At 39.8% G+C, this 26,862-nt stretch overlaps 2 protein-coding genes across 6 annotated transcripts in view; one reads left to right on the forward strand and one right to left on the reverse strand.

The window, feature by feature from the left end:
• Positions 1 to 15,710, forward strand: LOC118421453. Of its 2 annotated transcripts, none has more exons than XM_035828751.1 (14): positions 1 to 145; positions 4,813 to 5,079; positions 5,611 to 5,712; positions 6,078 to 6,215; positions 8,181 to 8,276; positions 8,777 to 8,920; positions 9,544 to 9,639; positions 10,205 to 10,353; positions 10,675 to 10,773; positions 11,157 to 11,223; positions 11,333 to 11,554; positions 11,879 to 11,926; positions 12,224 to 12,417; positions 12,757 to 15,710. In XM_035828751.1, the coding sequence occupies exons 2-14, from the start codon at positions 4,954 to 4,956 to the stop codon at positions 12,941 to 12,943; spliced, it is 1,668 nt and encodes a 555-aa protein (XP_035684644.1). In that variant the 5' UTR covers positions 1 to 145; positions 4,813 to 4,953; the 3' UTR covers positions 12,944 to 15,710. The 2 variants fall into 2 exon arrangements, with proteins under 2 accessions (XP_035684644.1, XP_035684645.1); XM_035828752.1 differs by lacking the exon at positions 1 to 145 and adding an exon at positions 296 to 400.
• The window catches only part of LOC118421451 (tetratricopeptide repeat protein 16-like), a 17,403-nt gene continuing 3,976 nt past the window's right edge, over positions 13,436 to 26,862 (reverse strand). The window contains exons 1-13 of one of the 4 annotated variants that reach the window (XM_035828746.1): positions 24,901 to 24,965; positions 22,714 to 24,393; positions 22,156 to 22,328; positions 21,437 to 21,671; positions 21,218 to 21,318; positions 20,748 to 20,877; positions 19,838 to 20,052; positions 19,190 to 19,437; positions 18,688 to 18,839; positions 18,240 to 18,332; positions 17,715 to 17,923; positions 16,994 to 17,231; positions 13,436 to 16,591 (exon numbers count right to left, since the gene is read on the reverse strand). In XM_035828746.1, the coding sequence (XP_035684639.1) occupies positions 16,415 to 16,591; positions 16,994 to 17,231; positions 17,715 to 17,923; positions 18,240 to 18,332; positions 18,688 to 18,839; positions 19,190 to 19,437; positions 19,838 to 20,052; positions 20,748 to 20,877; positions 21,218 to 21,318; positions 21,437 to 21,671; positions 22,156 to 22,328; positions 22,714 to 24,294 (3,552 nt within the window). In that variant the 5' untranslated portion in view covers positions 24,295 to 24,393; positions 24,901 to 24,965 and the 3' untranslated portion in view covers positions 13,436 to 16,414. Of the gene's footprint in view, positions 16,592 to 16,993; positions 17,232 to 17,714; positions 17,924 to 18,239; positions 18,333 to 18,687; positions 18,840 to 19,189; positions 19,438 to 19,837; positions 20,053 to 20,747; positions 20,878 to 21,217; positions 21,319 to 21,436; positions 21,672 to 22,155; positions 22,329 to 22,713; positions 24,400 to 24,900; positions 24,966 to 26,862 lie in introns of those variants that run through there. The other 3 variants (XM_035828744.1, XM_035828748.1, XM_035828747.1) reach the window with 3 other exon arrangements.

A 26,862-nucleotide genomic window follows, 5' to 3' on the forward strand; every position in this document is an offset into this window, starting at 1 on the left:
CTTGTGATCAGCTGACACGGAAGTGACCGCAGCTCTGAGTCCTGATCATGCCTACGTGAGGCGATGCTCACTGGTTGGCCGTCATCGCCCTGATCGCCCTGTAAGATTCCCTATTTAGAAGAGCAGTTTGGAGCTGGAATCGACGGTAAGGCGACCAGATGTCCTTTAGAGCATTCCCAGTCGCTAGATCGCGACAAATCCTGCGTTTTCGTGCCTTATGACGCCTGCGTAGGTAGGCTTCGTGGTGGTGAGTCAGCCATTGTGCAATATGTACAACCAGAATGAATGACGAAAGGTTTGATGGTGCTGTATTAAATCGTATCTGTTCTTCTAGCCTTCCATCTTGGAAAATTGGTGGACATCTGGGTCACATCAAGGTCGTACCCACGGCATCGGGAATGTAAGGATCATCTCACATCACATGATTCTTTGTTATCTATATTATGTACATGTTGGACTAAGTGTAAAGTGGTTCATTCATTATAATGATGCAGCCATATATATGAGGGTCTGCATGGGGGGTCCTGACAACGCTTTACGCTAAATTATTCGGGACGGTCGACAACGCTTTACGTTAAATTCACGAAGGCAGGCAACGTTTTACGCTAAATTCAGACAGGCTGACAACGGTTTACGCTAAATTCTGGAAGGCTGGCAACACTCGACAGAGGCGGGGTCGTGCTCCGCAAGAAAGATTGAAATTTTGGCTCTGAAACACTACTCCCTGCATTTTGAAGGGAAATTTTCGCTGGCACACAAAGCTAAGTTAAATGGCATTTCTAATTAAAGAGTCCCAGGGGTTCAGCGTAAGCTTATGAGGGTGACGCCAGCCAACTTATTTTTGCCACGTCGAGCGCTGAAGGAAAGTCCGGGAAAATTTTGAAATCCTGCCCCCCTGAAACGCCAGTTTTTTTGGCTATTATAGAAAACTAATTATAAGTGAAATTACATTTCTATCAGTAAAAAATGTGTTTGAGGTTGACACGTCACATCCCCCAGCCATGATGCATATTTTTTACGAAGTCGATGACCGAAGGTGAATAGAGTGGCAAAGGAGATCCGGCTAAATTTTGAAATCTTGACCCTCTATAAAACGATATTTTGTGCATTTTGATTGGCAAATTTCTATTAGCAAAACAGATCTTTGAGGTTGACATACATCCCCAACATATTTTCAGAATTTCGAGCTCCAAAGGCGCGAGGCGGCACAAGGAGGACCATGGAAATTTTGAAATCTTGACCCTCTAAAATGATATTTCCTGCATTCTGATGGGCAAATTTTGCTGGCAGACTAAGCTAACTTCAATGACATTTCTATTTGCAAAAAAAGAAGATTTTTGAGGGTATATACCATATTTTTACCATGTCGATGACCGAAGGTGAAAGGAGTCGCAAGTGAAGTGAAGTCCGGCGAAATTTTGAAATCTTGATCCTCTGAAACGCAATTTCCTGTGTTTTGAAGGACTAAATTAACTGGTAGACTACGTTTCGACTTACGAAATTTGGGAGGCCAGCTACGCTTTACGGGTAATTTTTAGGCTTAATTACGCTTTACGTGAAATTTTTAGGCTAGATTACGCCTTACGTGAAATACACTGGCTACGCTTTACGGTAAATTTTCCATCCTCACTACGAATTACGTGAAATAAAATAGCTTACCCTACGAATTACGGGAATTAAAAAGGCCTGCCTACGCCTTACGGAAAAGAGCATGCAGACCCTCATATATGCTCTGTTTCATAATTGTCTTGTCTGATGAATGTTGTTGTCGCCCATAGGATCAGATTAAATTTAGATAAGATTCCCACAGGGCCAGTGTTTTCCTGGACTGAGTAGGGTGCATGTGTACACATTTTTGCCCCAAGGGAGGTGATTTGTAATTGGACTGGTTTGTCTATGAGTCTCTATCTGTATTTAACAGTGTGTCTCTTGGAACATTAAAATGTATTTGTAATTATTTCTTATCACTAGTTGGCACAAATCCTCAGTGCTACAAATTTGTCTATGAGATTGAAAGCATCACAAAGCAGTTGTAACGTTATGGGTATGATGAAGGGGATGGCGTCTGCCATCTTAGCTCTGCTTGTAATATAACACATGCAATGCCATATATTTCTTTTCAAAGTTATGTCTTCTATAATGATTCCCATGTGAAAAGTCATAGGGGAAGATATAAATGCTGGTGTAGGGTCTACACAATTGATTTCCGGAGAGGGTGGGGTACAAAAAATCTGTGGTCTTTGTTTGCCTCCACATCCCAGGGACCCTGCATGGGGGGTTACCATCTGAGTGCTCTAAATTTGGGAATGATGTACTTTCTTTGCTGTTATGTTAAATTCAGGAATCCATTATGCTATGGTGTATCAAGATCATATTGGAGAAGCTCTGGGAGCAGCAGAATTAGGATTTGCAAGAGTGTCAAGACTTCGAATTCCACAGGCCTGAATGCTTCTTTCCCAAGTTTTTAGATGATAGAATCTGATTTATTCAGGTAGTACTTTGGACCTCCTTAGCTATATCTGCTTGGTAGAATGCACTGACCTGGATCAAGGTGGTTATTCAGAATGGCTGATTATACTTTGCATAATGTAAAGTGTATGCAGACCCCATCCCAGGGAGGGCCCATTGTTAGCAGACGTTTGATAGCCAAAGAGAAACATCCCATTGTTTGCATGTAAATCATTGCCAGACATAAGTCTTAGCTGCTGTAAGTTTAAGCTTTAATTTGTTTTCTCAAGGGACAAGGCAGGGATTTGGAGTGGTATTTCCATAAAGGCTCTATTTATCTCTGAACAGGTGTGCCAAGGGTCTGCAGAAAAAAATCTTGTAGTTGCAGTTCAACATCTGCTTGATAATTGATCACTCACATACAGCACCTTGAATTGCTCTGTCTTACTTCATGTCCCCAAGGTATGCAATCTAACAGTGTACAAAGTACATGTCAAGATGACACAGTGATTTCTAGCCTGGATGCCAGCCTTTTCAGCTGTAGTATGCTCTCTTCATGATCCATAAAAAAAGGCTGGACCTGCGCAGATTCTATCTATCTCGTGATCATGTCCATCTGGTAATGTCACAAAATGAGCTCTTTTAACTTGCACCCATTGGGTGCAGAAGCGTCCGAGAGAGCGGACTAAAGCTAGACTGGCTGGCATCCATGCTATTACTAATAGTATTAGTGATTTCTATTGGACATTTGGACCCGTGCCATAAACTGATATAAAACTTTGAAAACAGCCGAAGTTTGGATGACCGGTCAAACGTTGAACATTTGATAGCCATGAACTTTGAACCAAACTTTCTACTCTTATGTAAGTCAAAGGTACAATGTACTCTGATGACCCAGTAACCAGATTACAACACTTCTGTACACACATGTGACATTACCCTGTGACTGGGCAATGCGCAGTTAAGTTTAGACTTAGATTGGTTTCTAGTCGACTTGTATGTCAACTTACAAGTTACATGTACATCACAAGGTTTAAAGGGATCTGCATGGAGGATAAGACAAACTTCTCAGACGCCTCCTTTAAAGTTAAACAATAACATGACGCAATAGTCCAATGTCCAAGGATATGGTTTGGCGCCTGATCCTTTAGAAACAGGTGTGGTCAAGTTGATAAAGAGTGAGGCAACCATACTTTTTACTACATGTAACTACACTTAAGTATGTTACTGTGTCATCAATTGTTAGAGACTTTCAACTGTGATGATCATGAAGTAGACTATGTATGAAAACATTCCTGGGAGAAGTGTTTTGTCTGTCTGTTATATTTTTTTCATCATTTGCTTTGGTATGTTCCCAAAAGTTGTTTTTCACACTTCATTTGTAGGTTATGTCGTTTGATAGGTTGTCACTATTGTAAACACCTCCTTTCAGCTAGAGACTGTGACCGTGCTGTGACTGCTGAGTGACCAAAAATTTGTCAGATTGCTCAACAAATGTCACAGATAAAAAGCACTTTTTTTTTTACCTTTCTTATGTTTTGCTGTCTTTTGAATCATACTTTCACATCATGGTCCAATCATGAAATAAAAGGTCAAACAAATCTAATTTTGGTCACTGTTTGATCGCGCAATTGCTGTCTAGTGGAATTTCGAGCCTAATATAATATCTGTTTGGGCATCTTTGTTAGTTTTGGCACTTTTCCAAAAGTTGTTTTTTTCTCCCAGAGGATTTCGGCACTGCGTCATTGTTAACAAAGTTCCCAGTGCATGTACACGTGTACAAAGGTTCAGTGATCCTGGTCACGCCTTTGTTTGGTAATGATACATGGTCATGTGAATGTAGGCATGCATTACAAGGTATGTGTTGAAGACAGTGCTTAGTTTCAAATTGTGATTTGGACTGTTGTTTGTGTTGTATTGATGAAAAACTATTTGTAGAGTTCCAACAAAAGCAGGTGTGTGCATATATGTGTGAGGGAGTTTTGTACAGCCAACGTTGATTTCTTCTTGATTGAGTTACCATGTCTACTAGTGTGGTGATAGAGATTTTGCATAGGATGCTCTGGCCCCCATGCCTGGAACGTCATAAACTTGGATCATTTCTAACGAAACTGTAAGAGTTTATTTTTATCCTTAAGAGGCAGAAAAGATGGCCTTTTGATTTCTTAGTGTACAGACACATGTACAACTTGATGTTTTCTGTTAGAGATCTGGCAAGTATTTTGATAACTTCTCACAGCGATGAAAGACAGACTGTTCCGGTATATTCATTGGTATAAAGTATTCTTCTCAATTGTGAGATATGGCCTTAGCATAAAGTGTATGATATCCAAATTTGGTCTAATTTTACCCTTTTTCTTCCAGATGTGCAGTTTTTCAAAATGTGAAGAATAAAGAACCAGCAGCAGTCAGCAAAAACTGGGACCACCATTAAGACACTGCAGCTGCAATAGTTCTCACACATTTTAGACGAATGAACATTGTAAGAAAAGCCAAGAGTAACTGATGGAGAGTATCCTGGGGAAGTTGTTGAACTTGACTACTTTGATGATGGGACTTACCGAGGCAGAGGAGTGCAGGGACAACTGCTCTGAACATGGCGTCTGCTATGAGGGGAGGTGTATCTGTGATGTAAGCAAAACTGATTTGATATTGTTACAGTGTTGGTGTATCAATGCTTGCCTCCACCAGCTTTCTGAGGGGTGATTGATGATTTAGACAATGGCAAGAGTAAATCTGAGTGAATAATGTGGCTAGGGCTGAGACTGAAAGTGAGACCATAGTAGGGGAACGGATTCCTCTTGGAACTGCACGGGCAAATGATACCCAATGGTGGTTAAACTCGTCTTGACAATTATTCTCACTGTCGCTATTTTTCAGCCAGCACAATTAGTCTATGGGGATTGTAACAACCTCAAGTGTGGGAGAAGCAATTGTCTTTCATTTGAATGTGAATTGAGAAAAACAGAGATTAAAGTTTTACAGGACAGTAGCACACTTTTCAAGGATATTAGAATTATACTTGACCAAAACTAAGAAAAAGCACAATGTATGGTAAATGGTATAACGTTACCTGTCTGTACATGTATGCCATATTTAAGTCATTCAACATTCTTTTCCTGCATGAAACGAAATTGTATGAATTTTATCCACTGTTATTAGGTACAGTTTACAGGGGAGGCCTGTGATGAGAGTAACATGAGTTACTTCATTGGCTTCGGCTTCGTCTTCTACTTTCTCGTCCTGGTGTCAAGTACACAGCTGGTAAGACTTCTTCATTTGTCAGATATATACTAGTCCTTACCTGAGACCTTAGGTCCTCCCGTGCCGTAAGGCATATTGGGCAGCAAGTTTGCATTGACCTCTGTTGGTTGCAGTGAACTCTGCCTGTCCCCAAGTGATGTTGGCTCTTTTCAGGTCTTCATATACTAGTAGCATGTCTTATAAATGACTTGATGTCCTGCCTTCCAACTCACAAAAATTTAAAAGCCCCACCACATTTCAACCTGTTACCAGATACACAGTTAAGTTTGAAATGTGTTATGAACATGTATGCCAAGTGGAAAGCAGTGTGTGTAATGGGGTGAAGTCTGCCATCTCTGATTGCCTTGTTTGATGTTGTTTTTAAGGTCCTGTGTGTGCGGTCGGAGTTCCAGCGTCAGAAGGAGCCGTCCCTGTTTAAAGCCTGTAAGATGACCACACAGAAGATGCTGTACTTACTCACACTGCTGGCAGCCGCCTCCAGGGCTGCATACTTTACTGCACAGGTATTTGTGAAGAAAATTTGTGTTTGGCTCAAACAAAATTAGTTTGCCTAATGAGACTGAGAGCCTCGTTCCCTAACTACACTTTTTTACTACAAGTACAAAGATTGGGCTCATGTTACAAAGAAAAGTGCTTTTAATTAATCTTATTAGCCTTGGACAATTCAATAAGTTTGTTATTGTCCTGCCTTTTCCTCCATTACCAGTAGGTAATGACATTGTTGACTGGAGTCTTTTAAATGTTTTCATTGTAGTTGGAATTTTCCTACACATTCCTGCAATGCTAGGGATTTCAAAGGGTTGATTTTGTGTTGATACCCAAAATGAGTAACCCAAAATGAAAGGGTTTATTTCAACCGTATACTATAAGTAACTCTTAGATAGATCACATCAAGAAAGGAAGACAAACATTATGTAATTTATGTAAAGTATTACAAAAAGTCACAAGTTTAGATCACAGGGAAAAATTGCAGTACTGTATTTGTTATAGTTCTTATAAGACAGTAGCCCGCAGTTTACAATGTCCAATTGCAAGGAATACAAGCCTTTGTAGTAGGGTACCATTAAACATTAATCATGTGTCGCAATCGGCAGAGTGTTGGGCTCAGGCCCAAGAGGTCCTGAGGTCGAGCCCTGCTTTGCCACCGATCTTGTGTCCTTGGGAAAGGCACTTTACACGACTTTCCTCACTTCACTCAGGTGAAAAAGTAGTTTGTACCTAGCTTCAGCTAGGGCCGTCCCTTGGATAGGACATTAAATGGAGGTCCTGTGTTTGGGAAGAACCACACCGCAAGCACGAAAAAGAACCCACCACACTTATTGAAAAGAGTAGAGGACCTTCAATAAGTGTGGTGTGAGTGGATCAAACCTTACAGTCGGTATATAGGCTACAAAGTCTTTAGCAAGTTGAAGTTGGTAGCCTCAAACAAAAGATGAAGAAGAAGAACTGTTACATTAGGTGCATCAATAATATTAGAAAGGTGGGATTGAAACCCTTAACTTTCTGGTTCAGGAATGGATCACTAGCTGCTCAAAGTTCGATGTTGTTTACATTTGCCCCGTAATCCAGACAGTCAGAAAATATTTATCCTTACCTCGTGATATCTGCTGCAGGCAAAGTCAACAAACCTAAGTTTAAACAAGGAGGTTAAGATACTTTTGATTTGAACATAGTTGCTTCAAGTTGGTAGAATAATATTCTGCATAGGGTGCATCATGTTTGTTCAGGGCTAGCAGAGTTTGCAGAAAAAATATCAACAACCTTCAATCTGACCAACTTAAAGATACAGTCTCTGAGTCACAAATCACATATTGCAGAACACACTCACAGAATTTTAATGGCATGTATATCTGTATGCTAAAATTTAGTTTTGTGTGAAAGTTTGAGTTTGCCTCCATCTTTAACCATCTCCCTGTTACCTAACCCTGTAACTACAGATTTGGTTCAAAAGGCTACCTCAATAGTGTGCAGCTTTTAAGGAAGTGGAAAATCTGTACACCTTTTAGGCAAACAAGTTTGTTCCTAAGTAGTAACATGCCATTACACATACTTGGTTTTCACTGAACCAAATCTCTTGTAAATTGTTCTTACTGGTGCTGTTTTAACAAACTTAAGTAGGATTACAAGTGATGAAGTGCAATGTCAAGAAAAATGTTCGTAGGAAGGCTTTCTCCAGTTTTAATGAACATTTTTTTGTGCCATTTTATCTTTGTTTGCAAGCCAATGTTGTTAATTTTTGCTGATAAATCTGTCGGTTTGAGCTTTACAAAAATAATTTAATTTCGTGTCTTGAAGTTGATTTTTTTTCAGTTGGACAAGATGAAAGTTTTGTCCCAACAAAAGAAATTCCATCATAAGATGGAAGGACAGGTCCAAGAGACATCCTTGGTTTTCACTTCTTTAAAATCAGAAATGGACATGTAAAATAAATGTTTGCCATGACTGACATTTTTGTTTTTGTGTTTCAGGAGTACATTCCCATCCAGTGGGCCCTGAACCTCATGAGTGCGTACTACCCACTTCTCATCACCGGGAGTTCACTGGTCGTCTGTGTCTGGGCTGAGGTCAGTAGAACATGCACTAAGGTTTTTTTAACACACTTGAATGTCATTATCTTTTGGAGTCTTCTAGGACTTTGGAAGTGTTGCATTCACTGTGCAACGTATTGATCTCTGTCTCGTTTGTGCTTCTGTATAGCCAGCTACATGTATGTGTGTAATTAGTACCTTTCACCTCGCAGAGGATAGCTCGTACTTAAACTCGGGAGGGTGTAAATGGTGATAAAATAACACTTTTTAGATACGTTTAGACAGCAGATCCCTTTCACAAAAACGGCTGTCAACATTTATTGTCTATAGAATGACCAGAAATGGCTACTGTCTAAAACATGTGATTTTATCCCCTACTTACATAATACTGATTCTGCATCAGATTCTGTCCGTAGCAGCACTTGTGAACATGTTACAAGTCAACCTTAGGTACTCAAAAATCACTGTTTTAAAGTTGATGTTTGTATGCAACAGTACAAAGTATCTAATGTTGATGTTTTTATTTAATTTTACAGACATTCCATGTGAAGGATGTTCCATGCGACCGCCCACGGTTCCTGACCAAGTCCTTCGCAGCCTTTGTCGTGTTCAACGCCTTCGTGTACATTCTTCTCATCATGCAGTTTGTGCTGTCAGAAGTTGTGGACCATTCTATGGAGGTACATGTAGGGGCTCGTAATGCTAGTTCACCTTTATTCATGTAGTAACCAATTTCCATTGTTTTGAAATGCAGGGTGTTAAGGGATAGCTGCTATATTTTAAAATTTTACAATTTGAAACCATTGCCTATCAACCTCATATCCCTAAATACTCCATTTTTTAAAACAATGGATATAGGTTACCCTGCGGATAAAGGTGAACTAGCGTTGCATTTGATGTGTTGGTATGCATGGAGTCAAATAAGTACTGATACATTTTGATTAAGGAGGTCTTGTTAGCCATTTTCGAAAAAAATTTTTTTTGCCTTCCTCTTATTGAAATTTTTTAAAGAGGCTTACCTTTAATATGTGAATGCCACTAACTCTTTGCAGGACTAGGAGACTGCAAATCTTTGCCAAAACTATGTAGTTTTTGTTCTCAGATCTTTACCCCTTTCGTTCTTGTAACTTAAAGTTCTGGTTGGTGTTTTTCATGTTGTCAGTAGCTTGTAATATGCAAAGGAATAAAGGAATTTGATCCATCTTTTGATTTGAAGAATCTGTATAAAATTCTTAGAATTTCGTAGAATGCATACAGTCATCTACTGTATTACTATTGATAGTCTGTTGTTCTTTCACAACAGGAGTACCTGGTCAGCATATTCCAGTGCTGTTTTGGCATGCTGATGATTCTGGTCCTCATCTTCTTCCTCATCTATGGTGTGGAGATGTTTTTCAAGGTGAGACAATCTCACATGATATAAGCCCAAATCACCTTATGCTGTTATTAGTAGACACCAAGTACAGTATGGCCTTCAATAGAAAAGTATTGGTTTGCTATGCTGCTGTACTGACAGCTGCTATTAGGGGGCGCTAATTAGTGCTGAAGTTTTCATGTACATGTATCTCGCAGTTACATGTACTTGCAATTGATTAAAAGTCTAAATTCCAAAATATCGACAGATAAAACAAAGTAAGATGTGATATTGGATTTCAATTTTTACAATACCTAGAATTTTGAATGGGTGATTTGAACATCTTTTGCTTTAATAAAAACATCTTGCAATTTGCCACTGGAGACTTTTCTGCATTTTTTTTTCACTTGATCGTTGTTCTGTATCGCAGGTGCATGGTGCTGATAGTATCACCCTTTGTTACAATACACTAGCTTCTCTTTCTGTATCTGTATAGCCTATAGTTATAACTGCCCTTCCGTCCAACACATCGGCTTCTCAGGTATGCAGTGCAACAGCAGGTGGTTACTACTATATTACACTGATCATGACTTGCTCGTTGTTCTGGTAGGTGCATGGTGCGTTTGCGAGCCGTAACAACTCCCTGAACCTGACCCAGCTGCACATGTCTCGCCTGGGGCTGGTGTTCCAGGCCGGCCTGCAGCTCTTCACAGCCCTGCTGCTCATCATGGACATGATGGGCAAGATATGGAAGGACAGGTGGGAGGCAGACTTCTCTGTAATAGCCCTGTCTACATGCACGTAGCTGGTATATGTATCAGCCTTTGGCGCAACACACCAGCTTCTGTATCTGTATCTGTGTAGCCACTGTAATTGCCCTTCAGCGTACATGTGTAACATACCGGCTTCTCAGGTATGTAGTGCAGCAGCAGCTGGTTAGATTACCCTGATTCGAATGACTTGTCACACCTAACCTTTTGGCTTCACGTGCCCAGCAAGAGACTGCGACATTAGGTTTATATTATAACATTTTGAGCTTTTATCCATAACCCTGTTGTGTCCTCCTCTTCCTGCGCCCAGTGTTCCCCTGGTGAGTAACAACTACTACACCCTGACATTCCGCATTGTGGAGCTGGGGGTGGTGCTGTGGTTCCCCTGTGTGCTCTGGAACGTCACCAGGTAAGGACCCCAGCCCTTCTTATTGCAATCATGGCTAATATAATAAAACAAAAACCTTTCTCAGGTTTTTCATTCATTCCTAGACTTAAGAATACTAAGTTTAGTGCCCTGGATATCTGTGTGACCAAATCCATACACAAAGCAAAAATATCTTAAAAGTACTTAAAGTAGATGAAACCCTAGTTTTCTTTCCTGGTCAAGGTTATGATTAGAAATGATTGAATGTTTATAAAGCAGAGCACAATGAATTTAAGCTAAAGTGCTTTACAGAAAGGCAGTATAATTCTATAAGTGTTTGTCATCTGAACCATTGTCTTTGTTGAATTGAAAGCCTTAATGCCAAATATAATATTAAAAAAAATCAACTTTTTGTCCACCTCTAGCCCTGAGCAGCTCTGGATCCTGAACCCAAAACAACTGCTGAAGAAACGGGACTTGGAGCAAGTTGAGGTAATGAAATGTCCTCCCTGAAAATGTCTTTATCCAATTTCTTGGTTCTCAAATTTCAATCTAAGATTCGTTTTCCTTGAACTTTTTTCCTATCATTCTCCTCATGTAGCCCACTGAGACAGACAGCCTCCTACACCACCGTAACATCCCCAAATACCACGCCACCGACGATAGCGCCCAGAATGAGGAAACCGAGGAGTCCGAGCCTCGCGAGTGTTGGATCTGCTATGATCCGGACAAAACAGACGCTGGTGAGATGATCCAGCCATGTAACTGTAAGGGAGATGTGTCTGCTGTTCACCATGACTGTCTGAAGAGATGGCTCGCTGAGGTGAGTCAACAAACTGTACATTTTATTTATTTATTTACCGTATTAAGGTTCTCCAATACAATGGAAGGTATAGTGGAACAGGTGTTTCTTGTTAGAAGACATCTTTTCAAGGCTATCATACCGAATTTGTGTGTAGTATGTTTGTTATCAAGAAATTGGAATGTATTACTCACATATTCATTCGTCATCTGCAATGACTTAATGCAATATAGAGACTTGGTCATGTTCTATAGACGTGTGAAAAGCATCATTATATGCCCGGTTGCAAGTTGCAAGGCCAAATGTTTGTTGCTGTAATTTTACATTTTCCCCCACTTTCTCCAGTCTATGGGCAGTGGGTCTGCACCAAGATGCAAGGTTTGCAAAGAGAAGGTAAGAGCAATAAAGGTTACATAATAAAGTTACCCCTGGTTCTAGCTCAAGCCATCATCAGACACCAATAACTTTTACAATTACAATGTAAGTGTAAAAAGTAAAGTTGACACACTGTAATTTCAGCATCCTTGAAAAAAGATGAGATGAGTTATGAATGAATAAAAAGAGACACAACCACAGCTTTATTTTGAAGTCTCTTTATTCAGTGACATACCAACCTGATGAAACTATTCACAGATGAGTCATGAATGTACATAATCTCTGTGTCAAACCTGTCATTTTGTCCTGTAACAGTACCAGCTGCGGGAGGGCAGTGTGTGGCTCCCCTCCGCGGTGACAGTCCGCCAGTGGCTCATCTTCAGCTTCATCCTGGTGGTCATGTCCGCTGGACCGTTCATTGTGTACCTGATTTTCCGAAGCTTTGCGTCTCCCGTGCCAAAGATTCTCGGGATTGGAGGAGTTGTACTTCTGGAGTACATCTGTTTGAAGTAAGTAGTCTTAATGAAGGTTACTTTGAGGTGCTTTGAGTAATTGATGTAGACTATAGATTGTGATAAAGATGAAAAGCAGATTGAAATTCTAAGACTACACTAGGGAAATGTCAGCTCTATGGTGAAGTACACTTTTTGAGTTTTGATTCCACAGGTTATGAAAGAATCATCTTGTTTAAAAAAATGGTCTTTGTGTGTTTTTTTACATGCTTAATTAGAAATACCATTGGGTCATACTGTCTGGCAATTTATCAGTGTTACTAGAGACAAAATTTAATGAATCCAAAGAAAAAATGACTGCTTTTAAATGAAAGTTTGTTTCTGTGTGCTCTTTAGGCTGCTTGGGTTCAACTGCCTGACTGTGTACCAGCAAGCCAGACTGTCAGCCCTGAGGATTCTGGGAAGGCCTGTTCCTGCCCACAGTTGTGTTCCACGGAGGGAGAATTCTGAAGACAGAAGCTCAGAACCACATCAGAACATTGTGGTGGTGGAGGCAGAGGTGCATGTCGGAAACCATGTCTGAGAGTTTCATGTGTCATCATATTGAATCAATTACAAAAGCACAGTAACGCTAGTTACATGTACCATAATATGTGTGAAGCATAACAAAACTCCTCCCCTTTGAATATCAATTTTAATGTGCCACTCTATCGTATGATCACGCATCAGCGTAAAGCATATTTTGTGCAAGAAGCAATCTCTGTAAACAAAAAAGGTGCAATCTGGTGTGGTTGATTAACAGTGCACCCAGTATATGAATTGAGCAATTGGGAAACACCACTTCAGTTCTAGATTTTATATGCTTGCGTTTTCTCTTTCAAGAGCAGCTTTTTTAACTATTGTTCAAGTTTTTTGTCATAATCATTTGAAGCTTTTAAAAAAAATCTTATATTTGTGCAGCTAGTAGAGAGTTTACTAAGTGAGTGAGTTAGCTGATGAGCAAGCTATTTTATTAAAGGTAATTTAAGATGAGTAGGAAGATGAATGAAGAAATGATTACTGCGTTGTTGCAAACTTTCTAGATTTTCTACTTTGCTATGGACATTTGGTTTGGTGTAGCTGCATGCTTATGTCCGATGTTGAATGATTGCTGCTCTTTACTTGCAAGATTTGTTGGTTGACATCATTGTCAACTTCTTAGGTTAGTATCATATCTTATTTCTTCAGGGATCCAAATTCTTATTACATTCTTTGGTAGATGAGACCAAATTTCAAATTTGCTGCTGAGCCTAATAGATGTATAAACAACCATTCCATTTGTTTGGATGTGCGCAGTTTAATTTAAAGCAATGCAGTACCAATGCAATACCTGATATGTTGCTACTCCAGTATGGCAATAGCACTTCAGATTGTACAGTGTAGATTTGTAGATACATGTGAATACTTGGTAAAAATATGAGAAAGAAAGAAAAGCAGCACAGAAAAGTTGTGTCAATATTTAAGATGATTCAACCAGATTTTTGATAGAAGATAGAATGATTAAAGCTTGTACATGAGTGATACTAACTAGCAAGACATGCTAATGATTTAATGTGAGGTTGATTCAAGAATCTTGAGGGAGTGAAACTAGTATCAATTGAGGAGCAGATGTTTGACTTTTACAATGAGTCTTAAGAAAAATACATCTGATTGTTAGACATGACAACCTTTATATAGGAAAGTCAAAACTTCAATACACTTAATTCTTTAAAGAAATGATACAACAGTGTATGATATGTTAAGCTGCAGTTGATGTTAGCTGCACTGCCGTTACATTATAGAGTTAAGTTACTTCTCTTCTTGTTGCACAGGACTTTCCGAGTGTGTTTATCTCAGGCACACACTACTCTGTAGACTGACTGTATGTTGCAGATTTGCACTATTTCTTGAAGGAATGATGTATTAACAGAATCATTCAGATTGTATTCATATCTTCCTACCGCATCATATGTGCACTTCATTCATAGATGATTATTGTCAGAATGATAATGACATACTAGATGTAGTGAAAATTTGCTGAAAATAGTTTAAATTTTCATACATAAGATGTTGTTTTCTATGTTTAGACATTAGTTGAGGACTATCAAATGATACTTAATGTCTTGATTTTTTGAACAAGGTGCAATGTCACATGAAGTCGACGGAATTCTTAGCTGCTCTTTAGAGGTAAAAGGAAAGGATAGTTTTTAAGGTGGTATGAAGTCCACTTGCTTTTTTTCTGTTTAGATTTTGATGATTTTGGGTAGAGAAAATGAATGTATTTGGTAACAGAAATATGTCTCAGTACTTCATGATCAAAAATATCATCAACGAAAATTGATCAACTGTAAGGAAATCTCAATGTATAGATAACTAGCAATGGAACAAAGGAGGGAACAAAGATGTTGCTATTCTGATGATTATTTTCATTTTGAACGCGAGATATATAAGAGAGATTTACATACATTATAAGTGACCACACAATTCTAGTTGCCAACTGTAACAAAAGGGAAAGAATGTACATGTAGTCAGAAACATTACATGATTCTGAACTACAAGTGCTTAATGTTTTAACCTGGTAAAATCTAATGTCAACAGGGCCTTCTATCTAAAAATGTATGGAAGAAAGTTAGATGGCTAAAGACTAGGCACTTACACTTTTGGTGTTGTACAAGCTGTACCGTGATGATGCCAAGACAATGTGAAGATGGGTGTAGATTATCTAAATTGTGCTGCTACGTATGAACTCTATTCAACTGTCAGTATTTTGGAATCAATACAGGAACTACTGATGTGTTACTGTAACGAACAGATTCTTAGGTCTGTTGCAATATCTAGGATTTGGGAAGAAAAGCTGCTCCATACGAAAGGTTTATGATATATCCAAATATTGCTTTAAGATTTTAATTATTTTATTGATTTTGAATTGGTCACGTAACATAATAAGTTGCAGTCCTTTTGTGATTATCAATGGAAAGGTAATATACTTGTAATTTATCAAAATGTTGCTTTGAAAATCATTCATTCAACCATTTATTGATGCAGAATTGATCATGTAATGTAATTCAAAGTATGCTGCAGCATATGATTAACTAATGATAGTACTTAAGGATTGATTATTACAAAAATAAGCAATGTCAGTATCCACAACATGGACTTAACGTAAAACCTATCTCTCAGTCTTTTAATAGACGAGTTCATGTTCATGTAATTTAAGGAGATCCTCAGTCTGTACTTGCTACCAGGGCTAGCCTTTTTAGCAGCCTTTGAGTGATGTCTGGCTACCCTGGCCTGGTCAATCAAACCCATGAAATAAAGCTATGGTGATTTTAGGAATGTTTTGTAAAATGTGTCTCTGGAAAGACTGTGAGATGACTTTACAAAGTAAGTAATTGTCTAATGTTAAAACAGAATACTCGTAGTATAGGGAAAGTTAGAGTTTTATTCAATGAAAGCAACAGCCAGTGGCCATTTGAAAGTATCTGACAATGACAACATGGTAGCTAATATCAGACATACACAATATATAACAATATACAGTCATACATGTATGTTACATGCTGTAACTTAAAATTCTTACCAGCACAAGGCTTAAAGCCAGAAATATTCACATCATAAAAGATAATTGGACACTTAGTGCTATTCAACAGTCATGTACATAATATTAGTTACATCAACAAAATGATATGTCAATTTTGTGTCCCACTAATTGTGATAGTTGAGGTATTAATGGCATACCACATATATGATTAGGAAAGTGCAAAAATTATTCTACATTTTCAAACACTCAAATAATCTGTCTTCTGCTTGTTGGAAATTATAAGTAGCAGGGAAACACTAGTATATATTATTGTTCATCAGAATATTGAATGCTAATAGTGCCCTCATCCTTTACTGTAGCAGCTCTGGAGGACCTAACAATTGCCATTCAAATTATGGCACTACTGGCATTTGTTTGTAGTTTTGGGCCTATACAACTGTACAAAACCAATCTCTTTAAAACAACTTTTAAGTCAATTAGCTGTTCTTGTGTTTTTTATCCATCTAGTAGACCCAGGCCGACTTTGGGCTGGATATTTCTCCACTGGGACACGGAAGGTTCATCGCTCTCTGCACTCTTGGTCCTTGTTGGAGGGGGAAGACGTCTTAAACGGGCACCCTTGTACTTCAGGGGCTTCCTTTCCTTCAAGACTTTCTTCAGTCCAATAGTTATCTGGAAAAAAGAAAACAGTCCAATATGATATTTTTACATTGTATTGTACATTACAGTTATGTACCGATCAAGGAAGTTTACATCAATATACTAGTAAGACAGTTGTACGTGTGTACCTAAAATCTCAAATCTACTCTAAATTTTGAGATGTTCATTTATTTTATTTCTGTCATTATTACCCAGGGTTGTCCAACTCAGTGCTATTGCACTGCTTTGCATGGTGGTTCAATTTTCAGAGTGACCTCAGAAATGATGACGCTGTGAAGACTGTATTACTCCCATTTTAATTGTAAACTTAGCACAATGTCAAAACATCCTTTTACCTTAAAGATTCAAAATGAAATTACAAAAAAAAATTTACAGCTTTCTGTACATCGTAAAACCATGAATATGATATCATACCTTCTTCTTGCCCTTTGCAATCTGCAAGTGAAAGTCTCTCTCTTCCATGCACATTTTCAGGTCTGGAAGGATGGGGGGCCTCTTGGCTTTTGATGCAGGGAAGGGGCCTTTGATGGTGGCCTTCTTCTTCTTTGGCATATCTTTTATCACATAAGGTTCTTCAGACACCTGTGTACCCTTGTCTGTCATGTCTTCTGAGGAGTCCACAGCCAGAGACAGCTCAGGAGCAGAGTGGCTTCTGTTGAAGGGAACCAAAACAACACGTCAAAGGATGAAGGTCAACGAGATTGACCAAAAATTCATGTTGAGTGTTTTCCTTGTGTTGGAACAACTTAGCTCAAAACTGTTCAAATATGGATTCTACCAACACAGATGAGTCTTCACTTGTCAAAAGGATGTTATCAGACAATTTCTTTTATGATTATGTAGCTGAACATGTCTGTGTCAAGATGGCTTCCTTTTTTGATTGAAATGACAATTTCAGAAAAAAGCAAAATCTTAAAATATTTATTTTAAATTTCAGATTTGCTCCAACATATGTCTGAGACATCTTTGTTTGCAACTGTTCGCGTTTTACTTGCAAGTGCAACTACTACTAATCTATTTGAAAGGTAGACTTTACATTGATTGATTGCTTTACCTATTTTTGAAAGCACAACTGCTGGTAATCCTTGTATAAGGGGCTAAGAAGTAAACAAAGTGAGATGAAAGAAAGATCTACCTGTCCACAGGAGGCAGTCTGTGTGACGGAGCTGCAGCCATGTACAGCATCTGGTCCAGCGTCAGCTTGGCGGCTTTCGCAGCTTTGCTCTTCATCACCTCCCCCACGCTCTTCCCCGGGAACAGGCGTGACAGGATGGACAGTATCTCGTCGCTGCTGGGATCCAGGTGCAGCGACATCAGGATGTCTTCTCGCGCCCCGCGTATGTTCTGATGGAATGGACCAGCAGAGTACACAATTAGTATTTGTGTATTGAATCTTGGCAAGACCATATCAAAGATAGCAGAGATGCCCTATAGTCTGTGTCTGCTGTCCAGGGCTGTAACTGGCCCCTTCTCAAAGGCCAGTCAGATGTTGGGCAGGCTGCTATAAGAGGCTGGCTATAAGTGAGATTTAATCAGGCTAACTTTGCCCCCTCTGCCAGAACGTACAGAAAATGCACTGCAGAAACATACACAGACAGACAGATATTCCAAAAACAGGGCTTCACTTCCTTAGGAAGCCAGAGAGATGCAAAGTTCTCACCTCCATCATGTACCTGGCCCGTGCCCTGTAGACGTAGAAACGGGCGACCTTCGGGTTGTTCTGAATGGCAAGACTGAAACGGGTCTCTGACTCCTGCAGGGCAATGAAAGAAACATAGTCAAACAAATCTAGCTTGTTTTGCAACAGCACTTTCCAGAATGTAATGTCATATTCTCATCTTTTTCAGAATAATAATGGTATAGAATATTCTTTTATCTTATAAAAGGCTCAGAGTGATATAGAACTTAACATTGTATGTCAAAGTCAGTTGTCTATATGTTAAAAGGAAAAACCTTGATTTTACTTTTTAAGAATGGAAACAAACCATTCACAGACTGAAGAAGGTGATATGCGGTCACTGTAACTCCTTGGTTGTGAATGAAAATCTTTGTCATACAGTCATTTATTACCAGCCTAGTACTAGTACATGTAGTAGTTATTCACATACCTGGTAGTTCCTTTCTTCATAGTCCAGCACACCAAACTCGCTGTGAACCACGGCTATCCTGGACCTGACTGCCCAGTCCTCAGGGTCCAGCTCCAGGGCCTGGTGATAGTCGGCCAAGGCAAAATGGAGATCCCCTTGTCTGAAGAAACAATCTAGAACAAAAGAGACAAAGCAACAACTTTTGAAATAGCACAGAAGAAATAAATAGCAACAACCTCCATTCAGGATTGAAGTCTAATGGCTGTATTGTCACAGGCAAGTGAAATCGGGCAAGCACATGTCCTACCCCGCTTGCCCTACCGGGCAAGTAAGATGTTTCAATAAATGAGATTTTCATATTCATATGCTTGTTACTTTTCACAGTCATGGCATCAAGCAGTGGTCAACACAGAAAAATAGAGCCACTGATTAAAGAATTCCATTGCTGGAAGTGAAAATGCATAGAAAAAAGTCATTTAAACTTTGGGCAAATGAAACATAAACTTTTGTCTATTTGTCTCACCTCCTCTGTTGATATACAGGCCTTTCTCCCTCTTTTCTCCTTTGATAGCCTTGTTCAACAGAATTATAGCCTCGTCATAGAACCCCTTCTGGAAACACTCCACAGCAAAGTCATTGTACGTCAGGAGCAGTTGTCGCTGGCCCTCCATGTACGTGGGGTCCTGCTCATTGTGGTCAGTCTTGTCCAGTGCCAGGAGGTAGTCATCGATGGCGGAGTTGAAGTCTCCCAGACGACGATGAGTCGCACCTCTGGAGTTGTAATAGTGAAACAGGTAAGGAAAAAAGAGAATGGCTAAGGTAAAAGGAATTTTAGGTATAGAATCAGGACTGGGACCATGTTCTAGTTCTACGCAATCAGGTGAAATACAGACTGAGATGAAGGAAACAAAAGAATATCTTGAAATATGTGTTGAGGGCTGCTTCCAGCTTTCATTTTTTTCTGTTTCACTCATTGTTTGGGAGGTCATCTTGTCAGTTTGCTATGTTAAATCTGTCATTTTAAGCCTAGGCAAAATAACTTTTCATCAATTTTGTGTCACGAAGGTCAGATTTTTTCGATGGACTCAGTGAAATTTATTTCAACAAGCAAAATTCCATCCTGAGACGGAAGGTCCTGGAGACAGCACTGCACTTGTTTGAAGACACAAACCTTAGGACATGGAACTCTGGGATGGACGGGTTAGTCTCAATCGCCATGGAGATTTTCTGCAGGGCCTCGTTGCTCTTGCCGTTGATTGACAGCTGACAGGCGTGGTTGTGATAGTCCTCAGCCTTCCTTTCCAGCTTTGCCAACATAGCCTGGGCCTCAGGCTGCTCCGGATCCAGAGACAGGGCATCCTTCACATCATAGTAACACAGTGTGGACTGCAGGATGGAAAAGGTGTTGAAAAGATGATGTGGTATATGTAAGAGAGAATAAGCTAACACAATACTAATGAAACATAATATGTGTCTACCTATTTCAAAAGTGGAATCTATTTAATAAAAGTTATGGAACGCACTATGCTGCTATATTTTGTATTAAGTAATAATGTTAGATTAGTACACTACTAGTGTAGATAGCTTGTGGTTGTTAGTAATGAGTGTTATTTGCCATACATTGTACCTGATGCAATCGTAGAGCAATAAAGTTGCCTTGACTTGACTATCATATAAAGTTTTTTAAAAGGCACAAAATTAAGTGTATGTATTGATTTCAATCACCTCTTAATACCTGGCTTACACAGCAATTTAAGGTGACAGAAAGTCAGCCACAAATTGTATTGCCAGTTACAATTACTGCTTACCTGGTTAGCTTAGTAACTGTTACTCAAGCAGCATGAATAAGGAAACATTGGCTTGCATTACCAGTAATTTGCATAGTATGTACAAGTACATGAGTGAAAGTGAGTTGGTGATCACATGTGACACAAGCAGACACCACAAGTTTGCAGGGTACAAACTTTGCTGGTCTAACTTAATGTTGATACTTCCAACCTGCAGTTTTAAAGGAAAGTACTAGAGGCATTACTCTATCTCAAAAGGAGAAGAAAGAGAAAAGAATTTTCCTTAAGTCTTACATTTCTGAAGAGCTCGTGCAGCCTTGCTCTCATGATGTACAGGTCAGCATTGTCACGTTCCTCCTCCAGTCTTTGATTGACAAGTGCCAAACACTCCCCATAGCGATGCAGGGCAGCCAGACATGCAACACTGACATGGGGTTAGGAGCAAGGGTTATTATCAACAAAAATTTAAAAATCTGTAATAACTACTAATTGTACTGTCAATCTAAATGTTCAAAAGTTACACAGTTCAAAAATATTAAGGCTATTCCAAATCAATCCATTTCTTCATAGTCCAGCCCACCAAACTCTCTGCGAACCACGGATAAGTGTATGAGGGGGCATACATGTTCTTACATGTAAGCAAAACTTTTTTTACCATCACCCCCTTTCATTTCCTCAAGATTCCATTTCTTGAAGACAAAATCAAAGCACCTGTGAATGTTATCCAACACTATGAGACAGGAATGATGATATTTTGTCTGTACCTTCTGGTGTGGTAGCCTATGACATCTGGTCTGATCTCAGCTGCTCTGGTGAAAGATTCCAGTGCCTCTGCATACAACTGTTGGTCGAAAAATGTCTGACCCTGCAAAAATTCACAGCATTACTTAACAGTGATACAATAGTAGTGTAATCCAAATCCAAAACAGAACATCATAAGGGATTCTGCTATAGTTCTGGGAGACATGTACACATTAGCTTACCTGGAAATAGTAAATAAAGGCAAGCCTGGAGTATAGCTCTGAAGAGTTAATTCTGATGGTGCAGGCTTTCTTGTAGTTTAAGATGGCGGACTGGAAGTCGCACATCCATAAGTAGATTTCACCCCGCTGTACGTAAGCATCTGCATCTTGTGGTCGGAGGTTAATGGCTTTGGAAAAATCCACGAGAGCGTCTTCAAACTTCCCGTCCTTGGCACATTGGATTCCCCGGTAGTAACTGAAAGGGTAAGAATTTTAAGATTTCAGCACTCAGAGTTGTCAAAACCACCTGTTTATGTCACACATGATTGAACCTACATGTATAAATAAAAATTCCCAAGCTGAGGTAAAATTACATTATTCTTCAACAGACTATTCTCCAGGCAGAGGTTAATAGTCAAGGGCTAGTACTGTGGCTGTGATGTTTTGCCTTTTTGAGCCACTACTATTACCAGCCCCCAGACTGAGTTTCCTTTGAAAAAGGCTTTGCCTTTGAATAAAAGAGCATACTTATCAGCTAATGTAACTTGCTGATTACAACTTGAAAAACCCATTTTCCATCTAAACACATTTTGACGTCAAATCAAGAATGATTCAATCTTGAGTACATGTACTGATATTTGCATTGCTAAGCGAAAAACCACCATACATTCCCTTCAGGTCTAGAGATGGAGTACCCTGGAACTGGAAGCCTGATTATTGGTGAGAGTAAATGAACTTACTGCTCCAGAGACTTGGTCCCGATAACGTCTCCAAACGGTTCTTTCGACAGGTGTCCCCACATGCCCAGCACCCCCTCCCCCACCTGCTGGTGCTGCCTCCCCATGGCTTCCTGTATCGTCTCCTCACTCACCGCTGTCGTGAACACCTCTGATGGCTCAGGAGACACATTGTGCTGAAAAAAGAGAAGATAAATACTACAATGTCGCACGTTTAAAAAAAATACTATTTCACAGAGGACAGTGGTACTTGTAGGTGTTGCTAAATGTTCTTCCATATTAACCTGTAAATATGCTTTACAAATAAGTATGATCAGGAAGAACAGACTTAAATGATATATACACATTGTTAGAAAGAAATACTAACCTGCAGAAGTTTAATACAGATGAAACATGACACAAAATGTTTCCCTACATAACTCAGAGACTAATTTAAAATATGACTTTTTATAGCCTATGAGATAGATTTCATTTTGTAAAGGATCCATATTGAACACAACAATTACTTAAAGATGACTATGATAACCTAGTGTAAAGAAATTACACTCTGTGACAACCAACCTGTCCCTCTGTTATCTCCACCTCCTCTTCTTCTTCATCAATACCCTCTCCAGTCAGATCAAAGTTCCTGGCACCTTGACTGTCCAGCGCCGCCCGTTCACTTTCCCTAGACGACAGCATTTCTGAACTCCTTCTGAGCTGTCGACTCATCTCTTCACTCAGGGCAGGGGTGGTGGCCACCTCTGGGGTGGGGATCTTGTAGTCTTGTATGATGTCCGGAGTGGGGGTGGGAACGTACGGTCTCATGTCGAAGGGAGTCACTGAGAAAAAGCTGCTATCTGTCATGGCAGACTCTGCTCGACCAGTTTGGGGATCGTCCGGTAACGCTGTGTCCAGGCCAGACTCTAACCGAGGGCTGACACTCTGCGGGGGAAAGCTCTGAGATGGGGAGAGAAAGTTGTTTGCATCGCTTGTCTGTGGGCACGACTGGTTGTCAGCTACATTTACGAGCTCTTCGCTACCAACTGTTGTTGGGGAAACAGATTTTTCATCTGCTTCTTTCTGTTCATTTTCACCTGTCTGTGGTCGTTGAGATACCTCCGGTTGGTCATCTGTTTTTCTCTCCTCTGAAGTACTTGTATCAGGCTTGGACATTACCTCCCTATTATCTGAGTCTACTTCAGGTTTTTCAGTAGTTTCTTTGTCTTCTGCATTTGCAGACTCTGGTTGACTTTCAGCTTCTTTTGCTGTGGCAGTTTCACTTGTTATTGCCGTAGTTCCTTTCTCAACATCTGATTGACCTTCAATATAAGTTTTTTGCTCTTCAGATGGTTCCTGCACTTCCACATTAGCTGGTCCCCTGGCAGAGTCTAAATGTTCAGAAATAGTTTCACTAATGGTTTGACTTATGGCTTGTTCGGCCTCTTGTTGGTCCTTTGCTTGCCCAGATTCGGCTATGACAACCTCTTCTTGTTTGACTGTGTTTTGTTGAATGTCCACTTCTGCTTTTGCATTGTCATCTTTTGTCTTCTCTACAACATCATCACTGGTTACTGCAGTCTCATCAATGTTGTTATCTTGTGCTGTAATGTTAGTTCTTTCTACAGTGGCAACGTTCTCTTGTTCTGTTTCTTTATTACTCATTTCTTCAGTTGATTTTCCTTCATCTCCATCACCTGGTATATTGTGTTTTTCTTCTCCACCTACGTTATCACTAGCAGCAGTTCTTGTTTCTCCACCAGCATCTGAAACTTTTGCCTTTTCCTCGTCTTCAGAGGGTTTTGGTTTCTCTTCTACATGTTTCTCTAACTTTGTAGAGTCTGTTTCAGAGGCTGCAGGTGTGGAAGAAGACGGCATCTTCTCTCTCACCTGTTCCTCGGTCTGAACAATAGCTTCCTGTGCTGTATCACTTGGTAAATCATTGGTTGCCAATGTTTCTTTAACCTCAGTGCCATCATCTTTGGGTACCAATGAATTTTCTGTGATTGTGTCATCCTCTCTGCTTTTAGTTTCAACATCGTCAGCTACATCTGTGCTTCCTTTACTGTTCTCTTGAGCCTCCTGACTGCTGTCATCATCCTTTTGTCCATTTATGGGCACACTTCCCTCTTCTGCACCATCCACATTGTCAGGAGAAGACATGGTTCTTTCTGCGATCTGATCTAGTCAGCAATTCCTTGATCTTTCGCAGTAGGTTTTCTATCACCCAAGGCTGATGTCATATTCAATGGGTCAGCAGCACTGAAAGTGAAAGAACAAAATTGGCAAATTACTTCTCAGATCATGCAAAATTCTTTCAAGTTTCAAGCCAGCAGAAAATCCTGTTCGCATGGATATATGATGTGCTTATGGATCATGAATCTTATTATATGATACATTTTGGTGCAAATCATTGCATCCCAAATGAGATATTGAACTTTCAGAAGAAAGCACAGATTTATGATTGAAAAGTTTGAGGGATCGATCTAGTGTTACGTATGAGTATGCTCCTATTAAGCTTCTGGGGTGAGCGACGAAACTGCTAACGTGTTAAAAGCAACAAGTGTCACCTTGACCCCCCCTCCCATCCACCCAACGAAAATAATGTCACTACACTGTAACATGAGCGTTCATACTCATAGCAACTCAAACCCTACGCCTAGATTCTCCATTTTGGACCTTATCTAATATTCCGTAACTCTATAATGAACCAATCATGAGATACAATAGCTCAACAACGCAAAATCAAAGACAATGGTTGCAAAATACCTTGTAAATTTTGGTTAACTTTCGTTCGAAACCTCCCGGTTTGTGTACTTTCGCCATGGTGAAGGTCTCGTTCCGGTATTACTCCGCCGGTGGACACTCAAACGTAGATCCTTCCAAAATATAAATGGGGCCCCAAATCGTGTGTTTATGTAGGTGATAAATTGCCTTTTGTCGCCCCCATGTCATATCGAAGGATTTGAGATGAAAGGTTGTGTATTTCTGACAGGATCGGTTGGAAAAGTTTCGGCATTCGGGCGATTCTCGGACGTGTACGTTTGTTTGTCCTGAGTAATGCGGTAAGCGGGTCACTGAAGGAAAGCCCCACTTTCTGGATAGTTTTTCTGTGCAGTTATAGATATTATAAAAATCGATCCATCGGTCAGATTTTGAGGGTATTTTTTTGATTGATTACTGGATAAGTGCTCTTGTAATAGAAATTAAAACATCTCCAGCAGAACGGTTTCTTTATTGGATTTTCGCCCATTAAAGTTGCATAATAATACGTTGTTTTCAATGAGAGAGCAAAAGTCCGGAATGAGACCTTAATAAAAATGAAAAATATTCCTTAAAAATCAACGATTTGAGCTAGGGCAAAAATTTCAAAACAATGATTACCCAGGATTTAATCTACGATTTTTGAGGGTTCGTTACATTGCGTAACTCTATCCGTTGCCATGGTGACGGACGAGACCATATTTCGTGGGGTTGATTTACTTCTTATTTTTATTTTACCTGTATTAGAAGGATTTGCAATCATCTAGAGTTACGAAAATGCCAGAAAAAGTGCATTAGTAAGATGGAGACATATTGGGAAGCTATCTGGATCGTGTAAGGCGTCTATAAAGCATTTCCCGACAAGCACATACGCACAGAATCTATAGAAATACCCCTTATATTGTAAACCTATTTTCGCGGACCACTTGTGTAAGCGTCAAATACAGATATTAGATGTCAGGCCGAAGTTGTGTCTCTTTCAATGACCCACAGAACAGCAAAACAAAGAAAAATGAGTACTGTCTGTGTTCTAGTGTCAGGGACAGCGTCCAATACAAGACAAAACGACGCGCTATGCTGTGTCAGGCACGATATTAACTCTTGTTGTATTCTGCTATGCTGCTTCTCCCAAAATCGTATGCTTGAAAGTAGGTTTAACTGACTATACAACTAAACGATATGTATCCCGTACTTCGATTTTTCTGACCGAAACCTGTGTTGTTTCTTCTCTTCCCCCCCCCCCCCTCACCCCCCGCAAACACACCCACACTTAGACTAAGCATGGCCATCGGACAGGGACACGAATCCCCGCTACTCTGCACCCCCCCCCTCCTTTATGAAAAAGAAAGGATAAAACCCCAAACGAAGTCTACATGACGCGAATTTCTACACTCGGACATCCGGATCGCAAAATAGTAATATTTAAGCGAATTTCTTGCCAGGTGTGATGAAAAATTGATACCTGGGCAGTATTCTAACTCTCCTTGTAAAAGTTCTTATTTTGTTCTGTGATAGGTCCCGTCCCTTAAGCTCACCTTCCTTTGTGAGTGCTACAATTTGGTGTCAATGTGATTTCATTTACCGTTCTCCTACTCGCCAAGGTGGAAAAGCTACTTTTGGGCCAACCTGATCGCGAATTTATAAGTTGAACACCGCGCTATCTCAGTAAGACATTGCCCATCCCTTCTTTAGACTGACTTCTACAGCGCGCTACCTGGACTATCAGCAGCATTTCTCTTTCTTTTCTAAACGCGGGTAGCTACTTTGGCTATTGTAGAGGCTTGGCTTTACAGCTGTTCGTGATATGTGAATGTCTTTGGTTTTGGGGGGTAATTCCGATTCGATTTTTATCTAAATGCCCTTACAGTTACTCCCCCTTTCTTCCAGCAGCATACACACGTGGTTTAGTATCGAAAAAAGCCATTTCTTGCATTCTCTTCCGGTTTAGATGAAAACCAGATGGACATA

The sequence above is a fragment of the Branchiostoma floridae genome, chromosome 8 (assembly GCF_000003815.2).
Source record: "Branchiostoma floridae strain S238N-H82 chromosome 8, Bfl_VNyyK, whole genome shotgun sequence".
In the NCBI taxonomy this organism is placed as follows: domain Eukaryota; kingdom Metazoa; phylum Chordata; class Leptocardii; order Amphioxiformes; family Branchiostomatidae; genus Branchiostoma; species Branchiostoma floridae.

Coding starts and splice junctions, on each gene's coding strand:
- LOC118421453 (XM_035828751.1), top strand. CDS start 4,954: ATGGAGAGTATCCTGGGGAAGTTGTTGAACTTGACTACTTTGATGATG. Junction 8,277..8,776: donor TCGTCTGTGTCTGGGCTGAG/GTCAGTAGAACA, acceptor TTAATTTTACAG/ACATTCCATGTGAAGGATGT. Junction 10,774..11,156: donor GTGCTCTGGAACGTCACCAG/GTAAGGACCCCA, acceptor GTCCACCTCTAG/CCCTGAGCAGCTCTGGATCC.